This window comes from Ischnura elegans, chromosome 7 (genome assembly GCF_921293095.1).
Source record: "Ischnura elegans chromosome 7, ioIscEleg1.1, whole genome shotgun sequence".
NCBI lineage: Eukaryota > Metazoa > Arthropoda > Insecta > Odonata > Coenagrionidae > Ischnura > Ischnura elegans.
In genome coordinates, this window is record NC_060252.1 from 56,266,361 (window position 1) to 56,287,273 (window position 20,913).

At 37.1% G+C, this 20,913-nt stretch overlaps 2 protein-coding genes across 2 annotated transcripts in view; one reads left to right on the top strand and one right to left on the bottom strand.

Moving 5' to 3' along the window:
• Positions 1-2,193: 2,193 nt before the first annotated feature.
• Positions 2,194-20,913, bottom strand: part of LOC124162183 (guanylate cyclase soluble subunit beta-1) — a 102,571-nt gene continuing 83,851 nt past the window's right edge. The window contains exons 8-14 of the mRNA XM_046538616.1: positions 17,213-17,425; positions 16,075-16,157; positions 15,278-15,448; positions 13,766-14,009; positions 12,780-12,917; positions 11,488-11,645; positions 2,194-3,864 (exon numbers count right to left, since the gene is read on the bottom strand). Coding sequence (XP_046394572.1) covers positions 3,744-3,864; positions 11,488-11,645; positions 12,780-12,917; positions 13,766-14,009; positions 15,278-15,448; positions 16,075-16,157; positions 17,213-17,425 — 1,128 coding nt within the window. The 3' untranslated portion in view covers positions 2,194-3,743. The remainder of the gene's footprint in view (positions 3,865-11,487; positions 11,646-12,779; positions 12,918-13,765; positions 14,010-15,277; positions 15,449-16,074; positions 16,158-17,212; positions 17,426-20,913) is intronic.
• LOC124162184 lies at positions 8,575-10,470 on the top strand. The gene has a single exon (XM_046538617.1). It carries the CDS (start codon positions 8,962-8,964, stop codon positions 10,102-10,104), a length of 1,143 nt encoding a protein of 380 aa, XP_046394573.1. The 5' UTR covers positions 8,575-8,961; the 3' UTR covers positions 10,105-10,470.

Genomic DNA, 20,913 nt, shown 5'->3' on the forward strand with positions numbered 1-20,913 from the left:
GATTGTATTAGCTTAGTTATCAACAATAAACAAATTGAAAATTAAATCCATTGCAAAATAGGGATTTCGATATCGTAGCCTCTTATTTTTAATTAATTATTAACTAATTATTTTTTATTTTATTATTGTAGAGAAAATTGCATCTTTTTGCATCAAAAATATGTATTCATAATCATTCATAGCCGTATTGAAGGCATGTAAATATACCAAATTTGGCAAAAATTTGCATTTTAAATTCTTCATGTCCGACCCTCGAAGACACTAAATCAACATGAAACAAAGAGGTCAAGAGAAAGAAAAACCTCAATTAATAGTAAGTTTTTGTGAGGATATGGATGAATGGTGGGTGGCACATCACATGCCAGTGTCTATGCATGGGAGGAAAGAAACAGGACATTAAAACCTCACTCTTATACATTTTTCGTATTTTTTCCAGCAAATCTGTTTTGAGGAACGTAATTGTATCACACATTGAGCCACAAGTTGGTTTGCGTAGCAAAGAAAAATTGTGACCACCCTTATAAATGTAATATGTGGCTATATAATTGCTGGAAAATAAGTAGCTATGCGAAGGAATTCGATATTTTTAATTTTCACTGGATGATTGTAACAGAATTTTGTGAAAAACGAGTGCACATATTTAAGTGTGCACTCGTTTTGCAAAAAAAAATAATTCTGGTAACACCGTCCAAAAATTCGTATGCACTCATTTTCGTTGTTTAAGGCCCTAAAATTGTTGCCACTAATGCATTTGTATTTATTCAAAGTCTTAAAATTCTTTTATGTCAGAAGTGGCAATATGCCGAGTGTATCTGATATATGTTAACGTAATTTAAGTTGTGAGTAATTCGTTGTTACAAACAGACCAACGTATACATAATACAATAGTTTTTTTCTCGTTATAGGGCAAAATATATTTGATTTTCTGCCCGCTTAAATTCAAAAAATAAATTCTTAAATAAAATGTTTAGATTTCCCAAAGACTGGCTTTTTCCTCACGAAGTGATTGAACATTTATTTTGGCGTTATTTCTTTAGAACACTTTTGTGATATTTAATGCAATTTTTTTGGCATACATTTTTGTTGTTCGATGGTGGCTCAATTCTGGTCTTATGACTTTGGAAACCAGCTATAGCTCCTTCTCTTTGTTATGATCAGTTGTAAAATCGAAATGTAGGAGTAAATAAATCATTATTATTAAATGGCTCGAGGCTAATTTTAGAAATGGCTTATTCAGGTTACAACCTCCGGGTTTGGTTGACGGGCTTGTCCCACGATGCCATTTTGGTATGTGCTCCGGTATTTTCCATGACCCGTGCATATATGTTAAGCGTGGTATTTTTATTTCTCATGAGCACTACCACTGGCATGGGGAATGTCCGAAGTCCGCGTCTCAGATTACAATCAAACTTTGCCGTGTTATCGGGGGCTGTCCTCGAATGACCCGTATCCTCAAGTTGTATTTTTTAAGGATCGGGCGATGCATTGTCCAGAAAAAAATTCAGATAAATACTAGAATGTCTCTACAAGGTCACATTTCCAGTTTTTTGAATTAAAGTAACATTTTTTCCAGCATCCTACAATGCAATCCGCTTTGCCTTTTCTCTCCCTACTACACATAAGGCGACAGTCCAAGGTGGGTTACGTCTCGCAAATAATACATGGCTGGTGTGACGTTTGATATTTAAATACTGTTGATGTTTAATGAGTACTGATATTTAATGTTGTTAGGTACTTTTTGATGGAAGGAAAGTGGGATTGATGGGGAGAGGAAAGTAGGGGAGAGTTGGTCTAAGTATGGGGAAAATAAAAAGAACTGAATCGTTAAGAAAATAAAGAGGAATTGAAAATACATTTTGACGTTAAACTGAATACGTATTCATGGATTTTGTACTGAAACTCGAGTGAATACCTTGTATTTTCTTAAGTAATCACAGAGTATGTATATAATGTGACTATTGTTTGGTACTGGTTGTTCCAGATGAGATTCGGTGGAACCGTTCCAGTTCATACACGAAAAAGATTTTGCAGGTTTCACGAATGAAAAACGTGAACATTATGTGAAAGCATCGAATCGCGGCGCTCAGTGCAGTGAATAAAGTTTTAAAATGGAACCTGTAACACCTCTTTCATTTCTATTTTGAAGGTTTGAACATTTTTGACAATAACAAATGAATTGAGTATTATTATTGCTACTTTCAAACAATTTTTATTCAAACACTAATGCATAACATTAAACACTTACATAAATAATCTTGAATTCATTCACATTGTTTTTTTTACCACATTTATAAGGGCGGTGAATTTGAATCAAACATTCAATATACCCTGAAATTAGTTTGTTGAGTTGTTGGCAGGGAACTTCCCTTTTAGCCAAAATGAGATCATGAGTTATTAGTGGAATGTCTTTCGAAGGTATGGCGCTTGCTTCACGCGTGAGTCTTGAGTGATTTGCCGAAGCGTTGTAGGATTTGGTCTCTCTCTAAGTTATTGCTCATTACCGAATAACATCTACCAAAGGTTGAAATTATTACAGAAGGATTATTGAGGCATTTATATATAAACTCAGCGCCATAAATTTTTGCAGTGCTAGCATCACTCTTTCCAGCTTGAAAGGGATCTACTCCACACATTTTAGCGGTACCTACCAGTGTCATTATTTCCATCTTGAAGAGGAATCGTATGAAATTTCACCTTTCTCAATGCACAGATCGAGTCTCAGCAGGAACTCAAAAAGTCATTATTCATTACTAAGTTGTACATTGGAGCGGGCTATGCAATTCATTACTTTGTAGGTGTATGTAGATTGCTGATCGTTTCCTGGAATTTCAATAAGTGCTGTCATTCCCTGTTCCTTGGTTATATCTTTCTCGATTGTTGATAGCGGGCCTCCGGTTTATTTTATATTTAACCATATCTGTTGTCTACGGAATGCCTGAATTATCAGTAAAGGTGGGAAAATGTCATAAAAAGGTGTCGAAATTATCTTTTAGCCATCACAACAGTGTAGACTTACCAAATACTGCATTATGAATGTAAAAATTCATGTTCACCGTTCGCGTGTTTACTTGCTCAGAAAAAATATCATATAACTAGAAAATACTTCCATTCGTTATTATTTTAAAGCACACGTTTATTACCCTATAACAGTTATTACTGGAAGTGATTGCGCCAGCCATAATGGTTCAGATGTGTCAAATTGTGGCTTTGCTATTCTTCTGATCGACTCAAAGGCCCGGTATGAAAGCATTTATTTTTTAGAGCAGTTTAAGGAAAATCCACAGTTATTCGATGATTTTATTATTTTACGAGTTTTTGGAATTTCGTAATTTTATTAAGAGACGCTATGTTTTTGAGCGATAAATTTTTGAGACCCTGGTGTTATGCTATTAGGTACCGAATTGTTTAAACATTTTTTATTGATAAGTTTTTTTTACTAATCTCATAGCTCTAAATTTAAGACCATTTGAGTTTTTTTGGCAATATTATTCGTCTTTATGATTTAAACAGTTAGATATCTGCTTTGAATGATTGTTGTACATTTTAAGTGATTTTATAATTATGTTCGGTAATTTTTGGCCTGTTCGTACCATTCCATTGCGATGTGTTCAAATTTATCTGACTCATGTTTTAGTTTGTCTGTAGTTACATTTCTTCTTGTTTTCAGAAGTTCTTTTCATTCAACTCCCTCTTCCGTGATCTTCGCTCCTCTTATGGGGACGGCTATCTCCGCCGGGTACTGTTTACTGTTCTTTTCTCGTGAGGAACCACATCTCCATTGGTTCTGCTTTCCCTTTCATTACGACGCTACCTCGTTTTTCCAGTTGGAATTGTGGGTCCGAGTTGTCCTCTTCCACCAGCAACCTGTTGAATATGTAAAAAAATACTATGTAATTACGTTCGTTAAAATGAATCATCGTAGAAATAAAATCTGAATATGCAAGCGCGATGCTGTGGAATTTTTCCCCATTGAAATAAACACTTATATGTGTGGTATACGTCTTCTTTACTTGTACATGAGAAGAAGAAGATGTTCACTTTGAACAGATATATAATAAGAAGAATAAGTTCACCTTGAAAATGATGTAGCTTAATAGGTTAGTTTCCTTCATCAAAGAAAACGAAAGGCAAAAAAACCAAGGTCGTTATACCTTTTATCCCTTTTACTTGCTGCTCATTTCGGGTGGGATGTGCGTAGACTGCAAAGGCTATTTTCCGGGATTTTCAAGATTTAAGATTTTAAATCATTTCGGCTACTTAATTTTATTTAATACATCTAGATTTTTTCCCAATACTAAAGATAGATTTATAGCTTAGAACAATTGATAGATAATGGGGCATTATGGCAGCAGTTAAAAAGGCCATAATCACGGAATAAAATAAAGTCAAATAAGTCGGGCCTGTGGCAGTTTTCGCACAACCGGCGAGGACCGATATATCGGCCCGGCGCGGCGGCTCTAAAAGGGTTATGACCGTGGAAAATTGCAAGTGTTTATTTCAATATAGAATTGAATTACGCACAATTCTCTAATTCCGAAGTTTTATTTTGTGAAAATGATATTTTTGTGAATTCCCTTTCAAAAAATGAGTTCAAACAGTCATACTTTAAGGTATTCCCACTATTCCATCTCATCATTGTACTTTATTTTAAAATATTATTACATTGAACTCTCGATTATCCGATAGATATCGGACCGTAGCATTGCCAGATTACGGAAAACCCCGGATTGCTGGAAATAAATAATAATGACGCGATTAAACGGGAAAAGCTATGTTTCATGGTATACTTACATGTATATAGTCTGTTTTATTATAAATTACATTAGCACATACACACAATATTCATTTGAATTTAACGTAAGTTAGCTAAGAAAAATTAAACGTACATTACAGTACTGTATTGTTTTGTAAGGGAGGTACAATTCTTCGTGTATATCTCCCCTCTCAGTAAGGACCACTTCCCCTTTTCCTAATTTGAAATATGTTCACCTACGAAGTAGACTACTCGATATTACCGAGCCACACGCTTGGTATTGCCTGTATGAAACGCTGGATTACTGACACGGCCGAAGAATGAAGTACTGAATTAAAGAGGGTGTATTGTACTATAAAATTTAAAATAAATTTTGAAAGATATCATTTGCGTGGAGAAAAAAGTAAATGACAGGTTTTTGCCAGGTATTGAGACATCGTAGTCATATTAGACATTTTATAATCTCTTTTTTCGTAGTTATCCCTACTTGTTTCCAATATCCATATCCGTCGTGGATATGATGGGATTGATGAAGGCTTAGCTGAACGTAGTCTGCTTCATTAAACGGTTATAATGTTGTTGATTTTTCTCGAGCCAAGCCGTTTTACTGCTTATTTAATCTTCGCGAAAAATTAATGGCTCTCAGGAGAAGGAAATTGACTAAAACGTAAGGTTAAAATTAGAAATTAATATTATATAAAGTTAATTCTTCATCGTCCTAATCGTTTAAATTTTTTATTTTTATTTTGTCCGATTTTTAATAAAAATAAACATTCCGACGTTGCGTCGGTGATTATTTCCCGACTGGATTTTATGATTTTTTTTGTTTAAAAAAATATTATTTTTAAGTGCCTAAAATACCTATGAGATGCCATGTTTGTGAAAAAATACCGAATTCACCATATTGAAGCACGAAAATTTCTTCACTCAATTTATGGATGGGTGTTTACCTGAGAATTGAATAAATAGTTTTCCTCTCGGGGAAGACCTTAAATTCCAAAATAAAGCATTGACATTATTAATTATTTTCTTTAAATTTTGCGAAAATAATATTTTTGACATTAATTATGAAGAAATAGTTTTTATTGGTTGGTCTTGGGAGGAAGAATGTTCAATGCGATTGTGATGGCAGCCAGGTTTTATATTTATACAAGCAATGTTGAGAAAGGCTACTTCGTTTTGCAATTTTTTCGGTAAAGTTCAATGGCAACACAGTGATATTGCTATACCTTTCTGCCTTGTAAGAGTTAATGGGATTATGAATATCTGAGTGCTCGATAAAGCCTCTCAGTTTCAATTAAAACCGTGACGGTGGCGCGACTGATAGCCGATCTTCTTGAAGGGTTCTCTGGAGATATGACCTCCAATTAAGACGATGCAGTTTTCACACCAAAGTGTCACGAGCTGCTTCATTAAGCGGTTGTAAAGTTGATGAGTTTCCTCGATCCTAACCATTTTACTGCTTATTTAATCTTCGCATAAAAAGTTATATCTTTCACGAAGATTTTAATCTAAGCGAGTCTTGATGTTCTGGTGGCACCCTAAGGATCTAGTGTAGCTAACAAAGAGGAGTGCTATTGCAAAGGGTGGGCGAAATTTATACTTTTCACGGATCAGAAAATAGCAGCGTGGTGTGTTTATGGCAATAGATGGAATTTTTATGTGCGTTGGTGCATTTACAATGCATATTTTTATGTACTTGGGGACATTTTATGAATTTGGTAATTGTCAGAAACACTTTTCTTTGGAAAGGGAGTGTTCATTTGAAGGTGATATACAAGAGTTTTTATATATTCAAAACATTTTGATTGAGATTTAATCCTCTTTACACTTCTTCTACTTTCAACGGCCTTTTTTTCACTGCTACGAAATGGAAGTCAGTCATCTGATCGTTTAAAATTATTTTGTGTACCAACAGAACTCATGGTTGGTAGCATACACCATGATGGCTTGGTGGCATAATTGACCAGGACACCTTAACGGAAGTTTGGAGATCCGGGCTCGAATCCCGGCTTGGCCAAATATTTTTTCTTGGCGAAGTTCAACATTGGTGTAAATAAATTTGCACCCGCACGCTTGACTACGTGCAAAGAGTGCTTACGCATATAATTTAAAAACGTAATTTTCATATCAGCTGACCCTTCTCCAGATATAGCATATAGCTTTAATCATCCTTCCACATCCATATTTTTATCATCATGCTTGGTGATAGAAGTTATTTTTATCCGGCACGTTTTCTCGCATGCCACCTCTGATCCTCACCTCACGCCCATTTTTTTATGTCTTCTTCTTCTCTTGCGACTCTTGGCGCGTTACATTTGTGCGGCTTCCCGTCCCCGCCATGATTTATCCTCTCATACATTCTCCCTTGCTCCCCCACTCTTTTGAGCTCCCACCCTTCTCCTTCGGGCAAGGGTAATCCTCATATCCGCCCCCCCCAGTCCCTCCCACTCTCACCTTGCATGGCACGCGATAGAATATTTTGGGGAGTTGCAGGGAAGAAGAAATACTTTGTTCACCAACTTTTGCATTAGCCGAATTTTTGCTAAGTATCCGTAAAAAAACACAAATATTTTTTGAGAGTGAAAATACTAATGAGTTTATCTTTACCGCGCAAGTTATCTCGTTCTCAAATTGAAAGTTTTAATTTTAATCTCGATTTAACATAAGTGTCATGAGTACTTTTCTAAATCGACTGTAAGTACTAGGGAAAAATTATCGGACAATGACTGTGATTAATTTTTCAAAGGTCAAACTAAATCACCAACAGAATTTTATTATTTTTTTGCATGCTCTATTTATTTTACAGCTAATTAAGAGATATTATGAAAGAAAAAAGCCGAAATTTTTTAAAAATGCGTTTTCAAGCATATTACCAAATGGGAACACGCCACAAGATTTTATTATTAATTGAAAAATAAATGTACACTTGACCATTAAGCTTAATTTAACAATGTAATGTATATTAATATTTTGAATAAATGTGCATTTGTAACTGGAGAGCGAGTGTAGAGAAAAATATCGAATAAACCGCATACTCACTACAGAGGCGATGAAAATAACCAATTCTGAAAATGTAAACCTAATTCACGACCAATGTACACACAATTCATGCGATTCACTTAAAAAAATACTTCCATACTTTATTTATGTATAAATGTTATAAAAGTAATCACAGATACGAATATGATTTTCTTTAATTTTTATAAATCTGTTCCCAAACGTGAACAGTGGACTATAAACGGTTAATATAAGTATTGTGAGAAATTCTTGTCCTAATCGTCGTGTAAATAAAGGTGGTAAGAACCATGAAATTTGAGAAATTCGGTAAACCTTATTTGGGATTTTGAGAAATTTGGTAAATTTTGTAGTGTGTCGGAAAAATATTGTGGATCTAGACTTTATCATTGCCAAACAGTATTTTAAACTTAGAAGAAGAACTTGTAAAAATATTTTTGAAGCATTTTATTTCTCAAGTGAACACACGGACGGTTATTTGCATTATTGTTTTACTCTCCGGTATTGGTATCTAACTGTATTGTATCACTTTGAATGAGCGTGCCCCATTTCAAAAAGTTTTATGAAATAAATATAGCAGAGAGTAAATTATACAAAAATATCGTTGGTAAAAATGTGGTAAAATTAAAAAAAATGATAGGAATAAAAATAATGCAAGTAAATAAAATAATCATGCCAAAAATTAAAAGAAGCAATTATTTTCTTTGTTTTTCTCTTACTGGCTCAAATAATATATATTTCTGTTTGGAATAAAATGTTCGTGAACACTACCCACGGTGCTGCATCAATTGTCGGTGTACCTCCCCTCCAAGGCTTCGGGCTCATTGTTTGGTTAATTGTCTTGTTGCCATGTCAACGTTCGGTTCGTCGTCATTCTTGACATTATCACCCAGGAGCCGACTGTAGGCAACGCCGGAATGGGATCAATGTAGGACATTGCAGTGCGCTGGGGGAAAAACTTAGCTCCCCTCAGGTGTAGGCTGGTGGTGCAAGCTTAGTAAAGTCGGTGGTAGCGATGATATTACGTTTCCACTCGTCTTACTGTCTCTCTAGTCTCTCCCCCCATCCACCGTTGAAGCCCCCCGCGTCCTTCTGAACTTGTGGGCTTCCCACACATTGCCGCTCGAACACCGGCCCTCCAGTTCACCCTCGTCTCTCGTTCAATATTATTCCTCCGCCGAACCTCCGCGATGGAGGTCGTTCTCGATTGTTTTTTCGACGATGTACTCTCCGCGATGGACAGGAGCTGTCTCTCCGTCAGGCACAAGCGCCGCGAGATGGTCGACTATCTCGGAACCCTGATAATGAGCTGTGAAGACGAGAAGGAGGGCTGTAGACTCGCCGTGTTGGCGGCTTTGCGCTACCACGACGTCCACCGTAAGGACAACGGCTCCGTTTGCCGTATGGGCAAATTCCACGACGTCCTCTACGTGGCCGCCAAGATATGCTTCGACCGCTGCCTGGAAGACTGCACCATCGTGGCGGGCCTACTCGATAGCATATTCAGCTGCGAGAAGACCTTCGAGAGGTTGTTCATCGGATCGATATTTGGCACCAAGGTCACGCACTTGATCTGCGGGTGGAAGACGGACTTTGCGGACGGAGACGAGAGCCTGCGGGCCCTGGCGTACTTCTTGTCCCACGCCGCCAAGATGAAGCTCTCGTACGAAGTCCCCGGACCCTCTGGCAGGGTCGAGAACAGGCGATGCGCCGGCGCCTCTGAAAGGAGACGATGGGGGAAGGAAGACGCGGCCGCCCAGTCTTCGAATAAACCTAAATATTTGACGAGGTTGGTGGACGTGCCGATGCAGGCTTACGAGGGTTCCCCGCCGTTGTACGTCGCGTCGCTGATGGAGCGCCCCAAAGTTTTACTGTTGCTACTCCGCTTCGGGGCTGAAAGCGAAGGCGGAAGGGGCTTGATCGTTGACGGTGAAGACAGGAGGGCACACTCGCCCCTCGAGAGCCACGTCCGGAAGCTTAGCGCGGCCGCTTCCGCCGGAGTCCGGACGTTACCGAAGGAATCGGCCAGTTGCCTGCGGGTGCTGATGAGGGCCAGCCCTAGGGTCGCGGTCCCTGCCGAAGAGGTCGAGTGGGAAGGACAAGACCCTTTCCCGCCCAGGTGGAAGAGGGCGTACGGTACCCCGGTGCACCCGAGGCTCTTCCGGGACGGTGTCATCTTGCCAAGCCGATGGAACAGGCCCCCGGAGCTGAGGCACTTGTGTCGTTGTACGATCCGAAATGCTTTGTGGAATAATTGGGAACTTCCTTACGGGATACGAAAGCTACCGTTGCCGAACAGGTTGATGAATTACGTGGACTTGCTGGACGACTGAGATTCGTGCCTTTTGCCCATCTCGATATGCAATACTCCGTTCGTGTATGACAATAGTGACTTGTTTGGGGTTTGTGAACTTTACATATCCGTCCAATTTTTTACTTGTGGATTTTCGGTTCAAGTAGGATATTACGGAACCAAATATTTTTCGAGGATGAAAATTTTAACGTGTTAATCTTTACTGTAAAAAATTATCTCGTGCTCAGATCGTAAGTTTTATTTTGTTTCACTTAAGATGAGTGTATGAATACTTCTCGAAATCGACTCTGCATCGGATAGACCATGACTGTGATGAATGAATACCTGAAATATTGTGAGAAATTCTAGTCCTGAACGTATGAATAAAGGTGTTGTGAAGCATTAAGTATATTTTTTTATGCCTTTCAGAATATTTATCCTATAAAGTGCCTCGTTTTTAGATTGTTTTTTGAATTGCTTTTCGTTCAAGACCATAAAGGAATGGGAAAACGTATGAATAAATGTGTTGTGAAGCATGAAATTCAAGAAATTCGATGGTTTCGTTTATTTTAGGAACTGCGATTTATCGTGTAGTAATAAAAGGTGCAGATCAATTCTTTTGTATTACAGTATTTTTTACGTAGGAAAATAATAATTGTAGTTGAATAGATTCAAGACCAAAAGGAATGATTAAATGGAGTGAAATGATTTATGTACCTACTTTCGTTAGTTTTGTGCATCTAACGAGATACCTATCAAGAAAACAATATATTATTTGAGGACAGCAAATGATTGCTTATTTGAGGAAAGCAAATTAAAACAATGATAATAATATTGTTGGTTTTTCTGCTCAAAAGAGTATTCATTATCACTTAGTTCGTTTGTTAACCGTATACAGTCAAATGTTCCCATATGGGAACAGATTTATAATATTCATGAAAATTATATTTAGTATATGTAATTACTTTCATAGCTTTTGTTATGTAAATAAAGAATGGTAGCATTTTTTAAAGTTACTCGCATGATTTGTGAATACATTGGTCGTTAAGTATGCCTTTTCAAAATTGGTTATTTTCATCACCTCTGTATTCAGTATGCAGTTTATTCGATATTTTTCCCCACACTCGCTCTCCAGCAACAATTGCTCATTTATTGATCAATATAGTACATTGTTGAAGATAGCCTTTTCGTATCAAGTGTGTTTATTATTCAAGCAATAGTAAAATTATTTGTCGTGTTCCCATCTGGGAACATGCTTGAAAAAACATTCAAAATTTTTTCTCCGGGTTTTCTCACATAATATATCTTATTAAGTTGTAAAATAAATTGTATACGTAAAAATAATTAAATTCAGTTAGTAATTTAGTTCGGTATTTAAAGGGTCAAAGACTTAACGGGATAACTTGTATGCCGATGTTCGTACCTGTATGCATCCTGGGTCACGTTTATCCTTCCTGGGACTCCTGTTGTCTCTGCTCTGCTAGTCAGGTTGACAGTGTTTCCGAAAAGGCAATAACGTGGCATTCTGTGTCCAATCACTCCCGTGACGACTTCTCCGCAGTGAATTCCAATCGTTACTTTCTGTGGGAAACAAATACGATTATAAATTTCTTTATGCAATATCTCAGGAAGGTATTTCAGGAGTAGATAGAATTACTCTAGTTACTTTACTATACTTAATGTAGATTTTGCTCCTTAGCATAACACTCAGTTCATGAGAGCTAATTTTTTTGTTACGTGGAATGTTTTTCTTATAATAATCAGGTAAATCAGGTCTACTCTTGAGATGATTAAAATATCCAGTGGAATTTTGTTACATTTGGCATACCGGAGCCAGTGAAATGTTTGGAACATGTTTTAGGATTAGCCTTCGCAATATTTTGTTTGCTGATATATTTTTTTTAACGATTCAAGAGTATATTATTCTTAAAACGGTTAAAAAATATTAAAAATGTTAGACTAAATTATACTCCTCCCTTCAAAAGGGTACTCTTAAATTCAGAATACAGGACATTCTTAAAGGAAAATTATCAACTACGGAATATTTTCTTGGGGTTATAATTCCAAGTGGCTCCTCTCTAAAAGTAAGAAAATATTTTGGGCAGCTATTTAAGAGGACCTCGTTTTTCAAATCAAGTGAGCACCTTTCAATTCAAGTACATTCTTATTTCGGTACGTACATTTTCGCCTTAATATCAGAGGATTATTTGGAAAATTTGTTGGATCAAAAAGAAAACAGAAAATTTTACAAAAGTTACAAGAAAAATGTAAAAAAACAAAGGAATAACCTAGATAAATGAAGAATTTTTGAAGGGAAGATAGAAAATACAACAAAATTTGCGAAAAAATCTAAAAATAAACGAATCAATGTAGAAAATAAATCATTGAACAAAAGAGGGCGAGATCAAGGTAGCTGAGCAGACCAGAAGTAAAAAAAAATAGAAATCTGGAAATGTGAAAAATTACTTAATGAATATAATGTGAGATCAAAGATTATCCCAGTATATCAGCTGCTAAGAGGATCGTCGGGTTTTCCACTGGATTATTGGCTTTGTCTTCCGTCGTTTATGAGAACCGGTGAGGAAGTCGAGAATCTTTTTGGCGCGCGATGAATATGATACTTTTACGTCATCACGCCTTATACAGTTGAATGTATTAGTATGTATTGTTTTTAATACACCTATTTATGAGTTTTTTCATTAAAATGAATCTTACCACCGGTTTTCCATCCACCTTTATATCTTGTCCCAGATCCATCATATCCAGAGCTAGACGTGCTATACACCTTACGTGAGAGCGACAGGGTTCGGGTAAACCGCTAACGGCCATGTATTTGTCTCCGACTGTTTCCACCTATTGAAGAAAGGAATGCTATTTATTGGAATTATATTGAAAACGTATACCCGACTACATTTTAACTCGTGGAATCTCATTCTGAAAGGAATTTTCCGAATCTGAAAAATTCCGTCTTCATACTTGAGTGAAACGTGATTTTGTGGTGAAGTATTGGCTTCATTTGTGGGCCGTGGAAATGACATTGTCACCGCAAATACGTAAATTTAGATTAGTTTTTAGCTTTCAGTGATTTTAATTAATTTTCAAACCCTATACAATGTAAAAATCGCTTATTTAAATAATTTTTTGATTTTTTTGTCGTGCATTTATTGTTTTATCCACTGCTGAGCTCCTTCGAAGCATGAATGTATAAAGATTGTGACCTCTTAATTACTTTTAGATTCTCATATTTTTACAGTGCAGACATTTCCAGTTAATATTATAATTGTTTCTGCGCTCAAGCTAATTAAATGTAATGAAAGTAAGCTGAGAAGTGTTTCCTTTATAGCTTTGAAATTAAGGGTTAATGCTTTACAAGAAGCAATCGTTGATACTTAATATTGCATTAAATCACAAGTTTGAAGTTGACTGATTTGGATGTATAGTAATTGCGATGGGGCAATGGGACACCCAATAGTTCAAGATATTGAAAATAGTTGTTCCTTATTTTAATCAGCACTTTACACTATTGAAACACATTAATGCAGTAAAGTTTTTGATCCATTATTCCTTTTTCTTTCATTCGCTTCTTATGCATCTTGACTATTTCAATTTAATGGGATTGAGTCAAATTCTTTCTACTACCACGATCATTTTCCATGCTCCTGCGAATTTTAATTATTATTGTAATATAGTGGACAGCATACCTTGTACACATTTGGATTCTTCTTCGGGTCCGTGAGTACATCGAATGTAGTGTATAGTTCGTTCAACATCCGCACTATCTTCATGGCACCACTTCCGTGACTCGCATCCGACTCTGCGCAGAGCTTTCCGAAGCCGACAATACCAGAGAACAGGAGTGTTACGCAGTCATAACGTCTCGCAGGAACTGGTCGTCCGTGTCTAAGCTCAGTGGCCACGGAAACAGGCAGGACAGAGTAGAGCAGACTAGGGAATTAAAGATAAAAATACAATTTAGTGTAGTCATATTAGAACATCACTCACCTACTCAATTTTTACTTGAAAATAGAATTGGTAAACTTTTTCTACATCTGATAATTTTATCACATCCTTTAACGTTAAAGTGAATACTCGTTCGGCGTCTTTAACCCATTTCAGCCCAGAAAAGTTAGTACTTGCGACTGTGACGATATTTAGGCACGTCGCGTCGTGACGTGCGTCGCTCATAAGGTCGCGTTTAGTAATAGTTGTGGAATATTTTGGATGTGAGCTATGTACTCTTTGGCAAAAAAATTCTCGTTTCGTTAACTTCGTCCATAATCGTTTATCGAGCGTTTGTTTTCAATACGGTGCAGAAACTAATTTATTTTTTTGTTTCACAGCTTAAAATACCACCATTAAAATATGTTATTGTTTCGTTAAAGCATAGGCTTTCATAAAATTACACATAACATTATATAGTATGAAAGGGAATATGTCTTCGGAAAATCCCACTCTACCTCAACCGAATATGCACGTGAACCAGCGTCTCCCAAGGTCGTAAGTTTAAATGCCTAAGACCTGAAATCAAAGTCTTTAGGACTAGTGTCGCTCTTTCCTCTATCTTACGTAACAAATAAACATGATTGTTTTAAGAACATATATTTCCGACTAAAAGTAAATTTTGTTACGAAAAGGCGAGAGTAAAACACATTATGAAATGGGTAGTGATGGAGATTCTTCATTTTGAAAAGCTTATTTTTCTCTGAAGGCTACTTGTAGAAATTCATCGTGGTTTATTTGTAAAATTTCATCTAAGTCGACATCAATAACCTTACATGAAAGCATCGTCTCCATACGACTATTGTACCATGATAATAATGATGAAATTGTGAAAACTTTCGCGGTCCATATGATGTAAATTGATAAAACTTTTGGGTTAATCCGCGTCTTGTCTCTTAAAGTCGTCAAAACTTCTGAGATAAATGGTTCAAAATGGAGAGTTTTACGGCTGTGTAAATACTTAGATGTTTTGTTAGTGAGTCATCTGTCCCCTTAATATTAGTTGCAAAATTTATCACATTAAATTATTTTAATAAAATAATTTCCCTGCACTCTAGGGGGGGTTGTCCCCCCATAAACCCCCCTCGCTACGCCACTGCGCTGGTTTACCCCAAAGTTTTATCAATTGACATAATCATTATCTGTATTCTGTATGTGCATAAGCCATATTTCAATAAGGCGATCGAATAATATTAACAGATCTTATGACTCACTTGTCCGTCTTCATCTTTTCTCGCTCCAATTCCCTGTAGGTCTGCTGCAGTTTGTCTGTTAGTACTTCGAGATCCGTTGTCAGCTTATATTCCGCTTCAAACTGCTCGGAGAGAAGCACCAGGTCTCTTGTGGCATCGTGGAGTGGAACGTCGCTGATGTAGAGCCCTCTCCTGTAAATTTTAATGGAGTTTGTGGTATTGTTTGTTTCCTCTTTTGTCCTCAAGTTGTGATCGGCAAATTTGAATCAACATATCGCCTATTTACAAGGGTAGCTTACTAGCTTAATTTATAGAGCTCTCTCAGTGGTTATGGTCATTTGAAAATCATTATTAAATGGGAAGATAGACATAGTGGTATCATTTTGTGTTATTTTAATGTTTATCATGTATCAATTACGGAAACTAAATAGTTATCACAGTAGAAAATTCAAGGAGAAGGTCAAGGAAGAATAATAAGTTGATGCTGTAGTTTATACAAAAATTCAGTATTCCTGAATTTTTGGATATTACCGTGATTTATACTTTACATTGGTTCAAATTACGGAAGATCATTAAGGGAAAAAGGAAGTTGAATTGAGATCAACTGAAATTGAAGCATTTTTAATTAATTTTCACATAAAGTTTAATTTTTAATGATGCGTTCATGTTATGTTTGCCATTTCCAACGGCCATGAAGTACCAGTCTAAACATTCATTTTTTTCTCAATACCATGAATTCAAATATGTGGCCCGAGAGTCTTTGATATACCGATAGCAATTAGCGGAGGGAATAACTATTCCTTTACCGTTTGTCTTACCTGACAAGGTCGTCCAGGTTCATTACACTTGGGTAGCAAAGGAATGCAATGAGGTCGCTCTCTGGAATGAACAACATTTGACCCTGGGGAAAGAAAAATAATCATTGCTGTAAAAGTTATTTTTCGCCAACGTTAATTCATGGTAAATACGTAATAATATTTCTGTAGGCCCTTCAAAATTATCACTCCTATTAAATAGCAATTGCCATTGGTTTTTTTGTTACTGTGAAAAAAGTTTAGTCAGAACTATTAAATGCTGTTGAAATCTATCAAACTTTTCACTTCATATGGATCATTTAAATATACGGTAACAATTTCCAAACCAGTTTGAAAAACTCTATCAATCTAGTTTGGTAATTTTTACCGAACTGGACAAGGCAGTTTGGTAAAAACTACTAAAATCAAAAGGATAATAAAACTGACGTAGTGTGCACACATGAAAGATTTTCCGCCCAGAAAAACATTGATTGATTAAAAATTATAAAATTGGGAGTTTAGCGTACGTTTCTGCAAAACAAATACGAAAACATATGCCTGAAGGAAGCATTGAACGTGAGCCACCCGCGTGGTAGCAATGGACTCTAATAACTGGTCTAAATCGGTTGCCTTTCTGAATAGAAGTTAGCCACCTGAGAGTGGAACCATTTGACAAAGCCGTTGAGTTCCTCTTCGGTTTCGAAATGTTGTCCACCAAGCCATATTTCAAGCGCAAAAGGAGGAAGTAGTCTCTAGGTGGAAGTCGAAGAGGAAGTAGTCGCTTGGTGCAAGGTGAGGACTGTACGGTGGGTGGTCAGTTGCCAACGAAAATCTGGAATTGGTTTTGACAGCAGTGTGAGCCTGTGGCCTAGTCCAATTGGATCAACTCTCAGGCGGCGAAATTCTATGCAGAGTGGTTAAAGAAGCTGGTGCAGTTGCACGAAAAATGCTTAGAAGTGAACGTCGGTTATGCAGAGAAGTGCAGTAGGTTTCTAGCTAACTAAAAGTGCCAATAAAATGTGATTTCGAATGAGTATATTTTTTCCTGTAACCAAATGGCCCTTAGTTTATGAATGTTTCGTATTATTAATTATAGCACTTATCGAAATGCGGTTGCATTGTTGTCGCACCACCCTTATTGCCGCGATGAACGTGCGCTTACCTTGAGTCTGATGGAAGGGGGCTGCTGTGCCTCGCATCCCACCACTTCCCCGTTCGGCCCCTGGCCCTCCTCGCTCGCATCCGTCCTCCCCTCGCCTCCCCCATTCGCCGCCCTCCGCCTCCGGCCGATCGCGCCCTCGCGGGTCCTCAGGACGAACACCGTATCGATGTGCGACAGCACGTGCTCAAAGGTCAGGTCGAGGTGTGGCCGCACCTTGATTGGATCGGAACGAGGAAGTGAAAACGAGAGAGTTGGAGAGAGAGGGAGAAAGCGGAAACGAATTCGGTCCGTTTCGTCCCTTCTATAACTAATCAGTAACATAAACATCAGCTGAAACCAATGGTTGTGGCCGATGCTTGTGGAATGCAATTTTAATAACAGAAAATAACTTGTCAAATATCTCCAATGCGCACTTCCCTTAAAACATGGCATTGTTATGGCAAAAATGGCATGACGTTTTTAAGCTAGTGTTTCTAAACGGGGATAAGGTTGGTGTGGTGGGCGAATTAAGGGGGCTCACGTCCACAACCCGTCGGAGTATTTTTTTTCTGGCTCCGTGGCGAGGTTTTTCCTCTCTTTAGATTCATATTTGGACTCTATGTATATCTTACTTATACGTGGCTCCAAAGAAGATTAGGTATAATCTGTGCGCGGTAGATGCGCTGGGGTTCTATGAGTCAGAAATAATCGTAATTTATTCATTTTTTAAAGATGAATTCTGAACATCAACATACTCTCTGTTGATAACTCAAGTAAAATTTAACATCTAATTTTTTTAAACGACTTAATTATCAAAATGATGACTCTATCTATGCTAACGTATTCATTTCTAAACAGATCTATTCACGGAGTGGAAGCAAGCAGAAATAAATTGGTAAGTGAATTCTTATCACAACTTTATCCGACGACTATTAATAATTATACATTTATGACCGAAATAATGGTCACCCATGTCTTAAAACTTTTCATTCAAGCTCATCCTTGATTTTACTGTGATGTATTTTTCGGGGTAGAAAGGTAAAATTTCCACCTGGTCCTTATAGCTAATGGTGTTCGCACACTTACTGTTGGGAAAGCGTTTGTGCTTTCACTCACGTAAATTCCCACATTTTTTCGTAATAAAGTAATAGCAACTTGAAAACTATGATAATCGCTCGCTATTTTCTTACCTTATGGCTATAAAAAATTTTAACTATGAATTTACCAGTTATTTACTAATAATTCTAGTTCATATGAATAGGAATTTTTCTAAACTAAGATTGGACTGCAATTTGTCGAAGGACATGAAGATACCACTTCCAACGCTTATTTTCTTTCGGTACAAAATCTGCTTAGAAATAAATGTGATAACGCATATAGTCACTATTTTAATATATTTAGTCATTTAAAAAAATCGGCATTATTTACTTATTGATTCAACTGTGTCTACTGTGTTGATGTTAAGAATGATTCTTTCACAAAATGAAAGAAAAATATCATTGCATCGGATTCGAACCCACTCAAAACTTTAGCGCGAGAAATGCGCGTGTAACTAGCACACTCAGCTACGGAGCCACATGTAAACGTTTAGTCTAAATATGAATCTAAAGAGAGAAACAACCTCGCCAAGGAGCCCGAATGAAAACACTACCTTATGTGCCAACCTTCCAGGTTTTTACCGGACCGACCACATCAGTTATGCGGGGCTCGTGGGTGGAAACGATAGTGCGTTTCAAATATTACTGTAACCTTTTATGCTAACTGGGAATCACAAAACATTTTTTGTTAAGATATTGCCATATTGGATTAATAATAGCTCCTATTTCTGCAACGTACAGTTTTATTTTAGAGATATTCCTAATGTGGTGTACATACGAATGATGAGGATCAAATGGAGGAAAAAAAGGAGAGAAGAGAGGCGTCATGAAAACTTTGATAAGGACACGGAGCAACCTTAATGGCCATAATTGAGGAATAATTGCCTGATGAAGATAATCGTAAGGGGAAAAGTAGATGCCAAAAACTGAAAGAAAGACCTCGTACGAAATATGTGGAACAGGTAAAGAAGGATGTTAAAGAGAAGAAATACTAAAGGGTAAAAAGATTAGTTGATCGGAGAATTGAGTGGAGAGCTGCGTCAAATCAATTTTAGGACTGTTGACCAGTGATGATGACACTTCTACCATTAACCGATAAGACTATTGCTTCCAAGTGGTCACCACAATATCCAATGGTAATTTTAAGAAGCTGCCCAGCTTTTTATGTCGTGACGCTAAAAAAAGCACAGCTATTTAAAACCATTGCATTCTTTTATTTGTGAGCCACTCCTATCGTTTCTTTTATCCTATTAGAAACTCATCCGAGAACTTTAAGCCCCATGTTAACCCTAGGCTAGAGGGAATAACAATCCAGCTGTGTGAACAAAGTTTTCAAATGACTAAGGATTAGCTATTTGCCGTGGAGAAGAAGGCTATTGGGGTGAACGATATACTTTGTTGTGGCATTCTACACTCCATGTCCACCAGCATTAGTCACGCAGTTAAGATTTTCGTTACCGTATTTGGCTATTTTTAGATATTTAACTATGGATCAGTGTTCTACATGGGACTCAGCGTAATTAATGTTTTTAGCCTCGTATATATTTCTTGGCAGGGAATGATATGCAATGGCGACTCTCTTGAATTTACATGCGATTTTTTGCCTTGGACTAGTGCTATTCATTCCCTAAATTTAATTACTCTCTCTCTCTCTTGAAAACATATTTTTTATGTCCTTTTCTCGTGTTTTTGAGACTGCTACGCTGCTCGCGACAGTTGTGGAAAAATTACGCGAAATAACGATCTTGAAAAAAAAATATTCTGTTTGAAATGTTTTGTCTTACCCTCCAGCATTTACGACATGCAACCCATGCGCAGGTAACGAGGTAGAAACTCTGTTTTAATCGTTCCTCTCTAAAACTTGCTTCCGTTATGCTCTAGTATTTCCCGTAAAATTATATTTTCTTTTCCTGCGACGCTGCCATGTTCGACTCAGCGGGCGAGAGCACACACTGCCATGAAACACCAGCAGAGCTAACTTGTTATTTATTTGATATGGAAACGAACTCTCCATTCGGTTGAGCTAGAAAATAAAACTCAAAAGTAGTCTTACGGTTGAAAAAAAATCTTTTTTATTTTCAATTTGGCATAAGATGGCAATTAAAATAGCTAATTCTCCAAACTCAGGCTCCTTGGTGCAAATTAAAAAATATAATGTTTAAATTTGAGAAAAATATAGATATTTTGCTAACTAGCAATATTTGAGTAAATGGTAAATTTTTGGCAGTTGAAGAATAACGAAAACCTCAGTCTCCAGGCGTCACGGCCAACCCTAAAGGTCACTGTTTTATGTTTTCCATGAATAAATATAAGCCATGACTTTTACGGAAAAAGTCTAAGACTGCGAAAATAAAATGGAATAAATTTTAATAAGCATCGATCTTACTCAAATAGCTTTAAATTTAATATGCATATCTTATATAGTGGCGAGCGACTAAACCGTTGAAACAGCGAAATGTTCCGTATCGCTCGATTTTCTTAAAAAAAGATGCCTTCCGAGCACAAGTACAACTTTTATTCCAATTTTATCTCGTTCGTGAACACAAAACCACTTGTTGCTCCATCACTGGGAGAAAAAATCGGCAATTCAGCTCGTGTCGGAAAATACGTATTGCATAAGTACGT

Coding starts and splice junctions, on each gene's coding strand:
- LOC124162184 (XM_046538617.1), top strand. CDS start 8,962: ATGGAGGTCGTTCTCGATTGTTTTTTCGACGATGTACTCTCCGCGATG.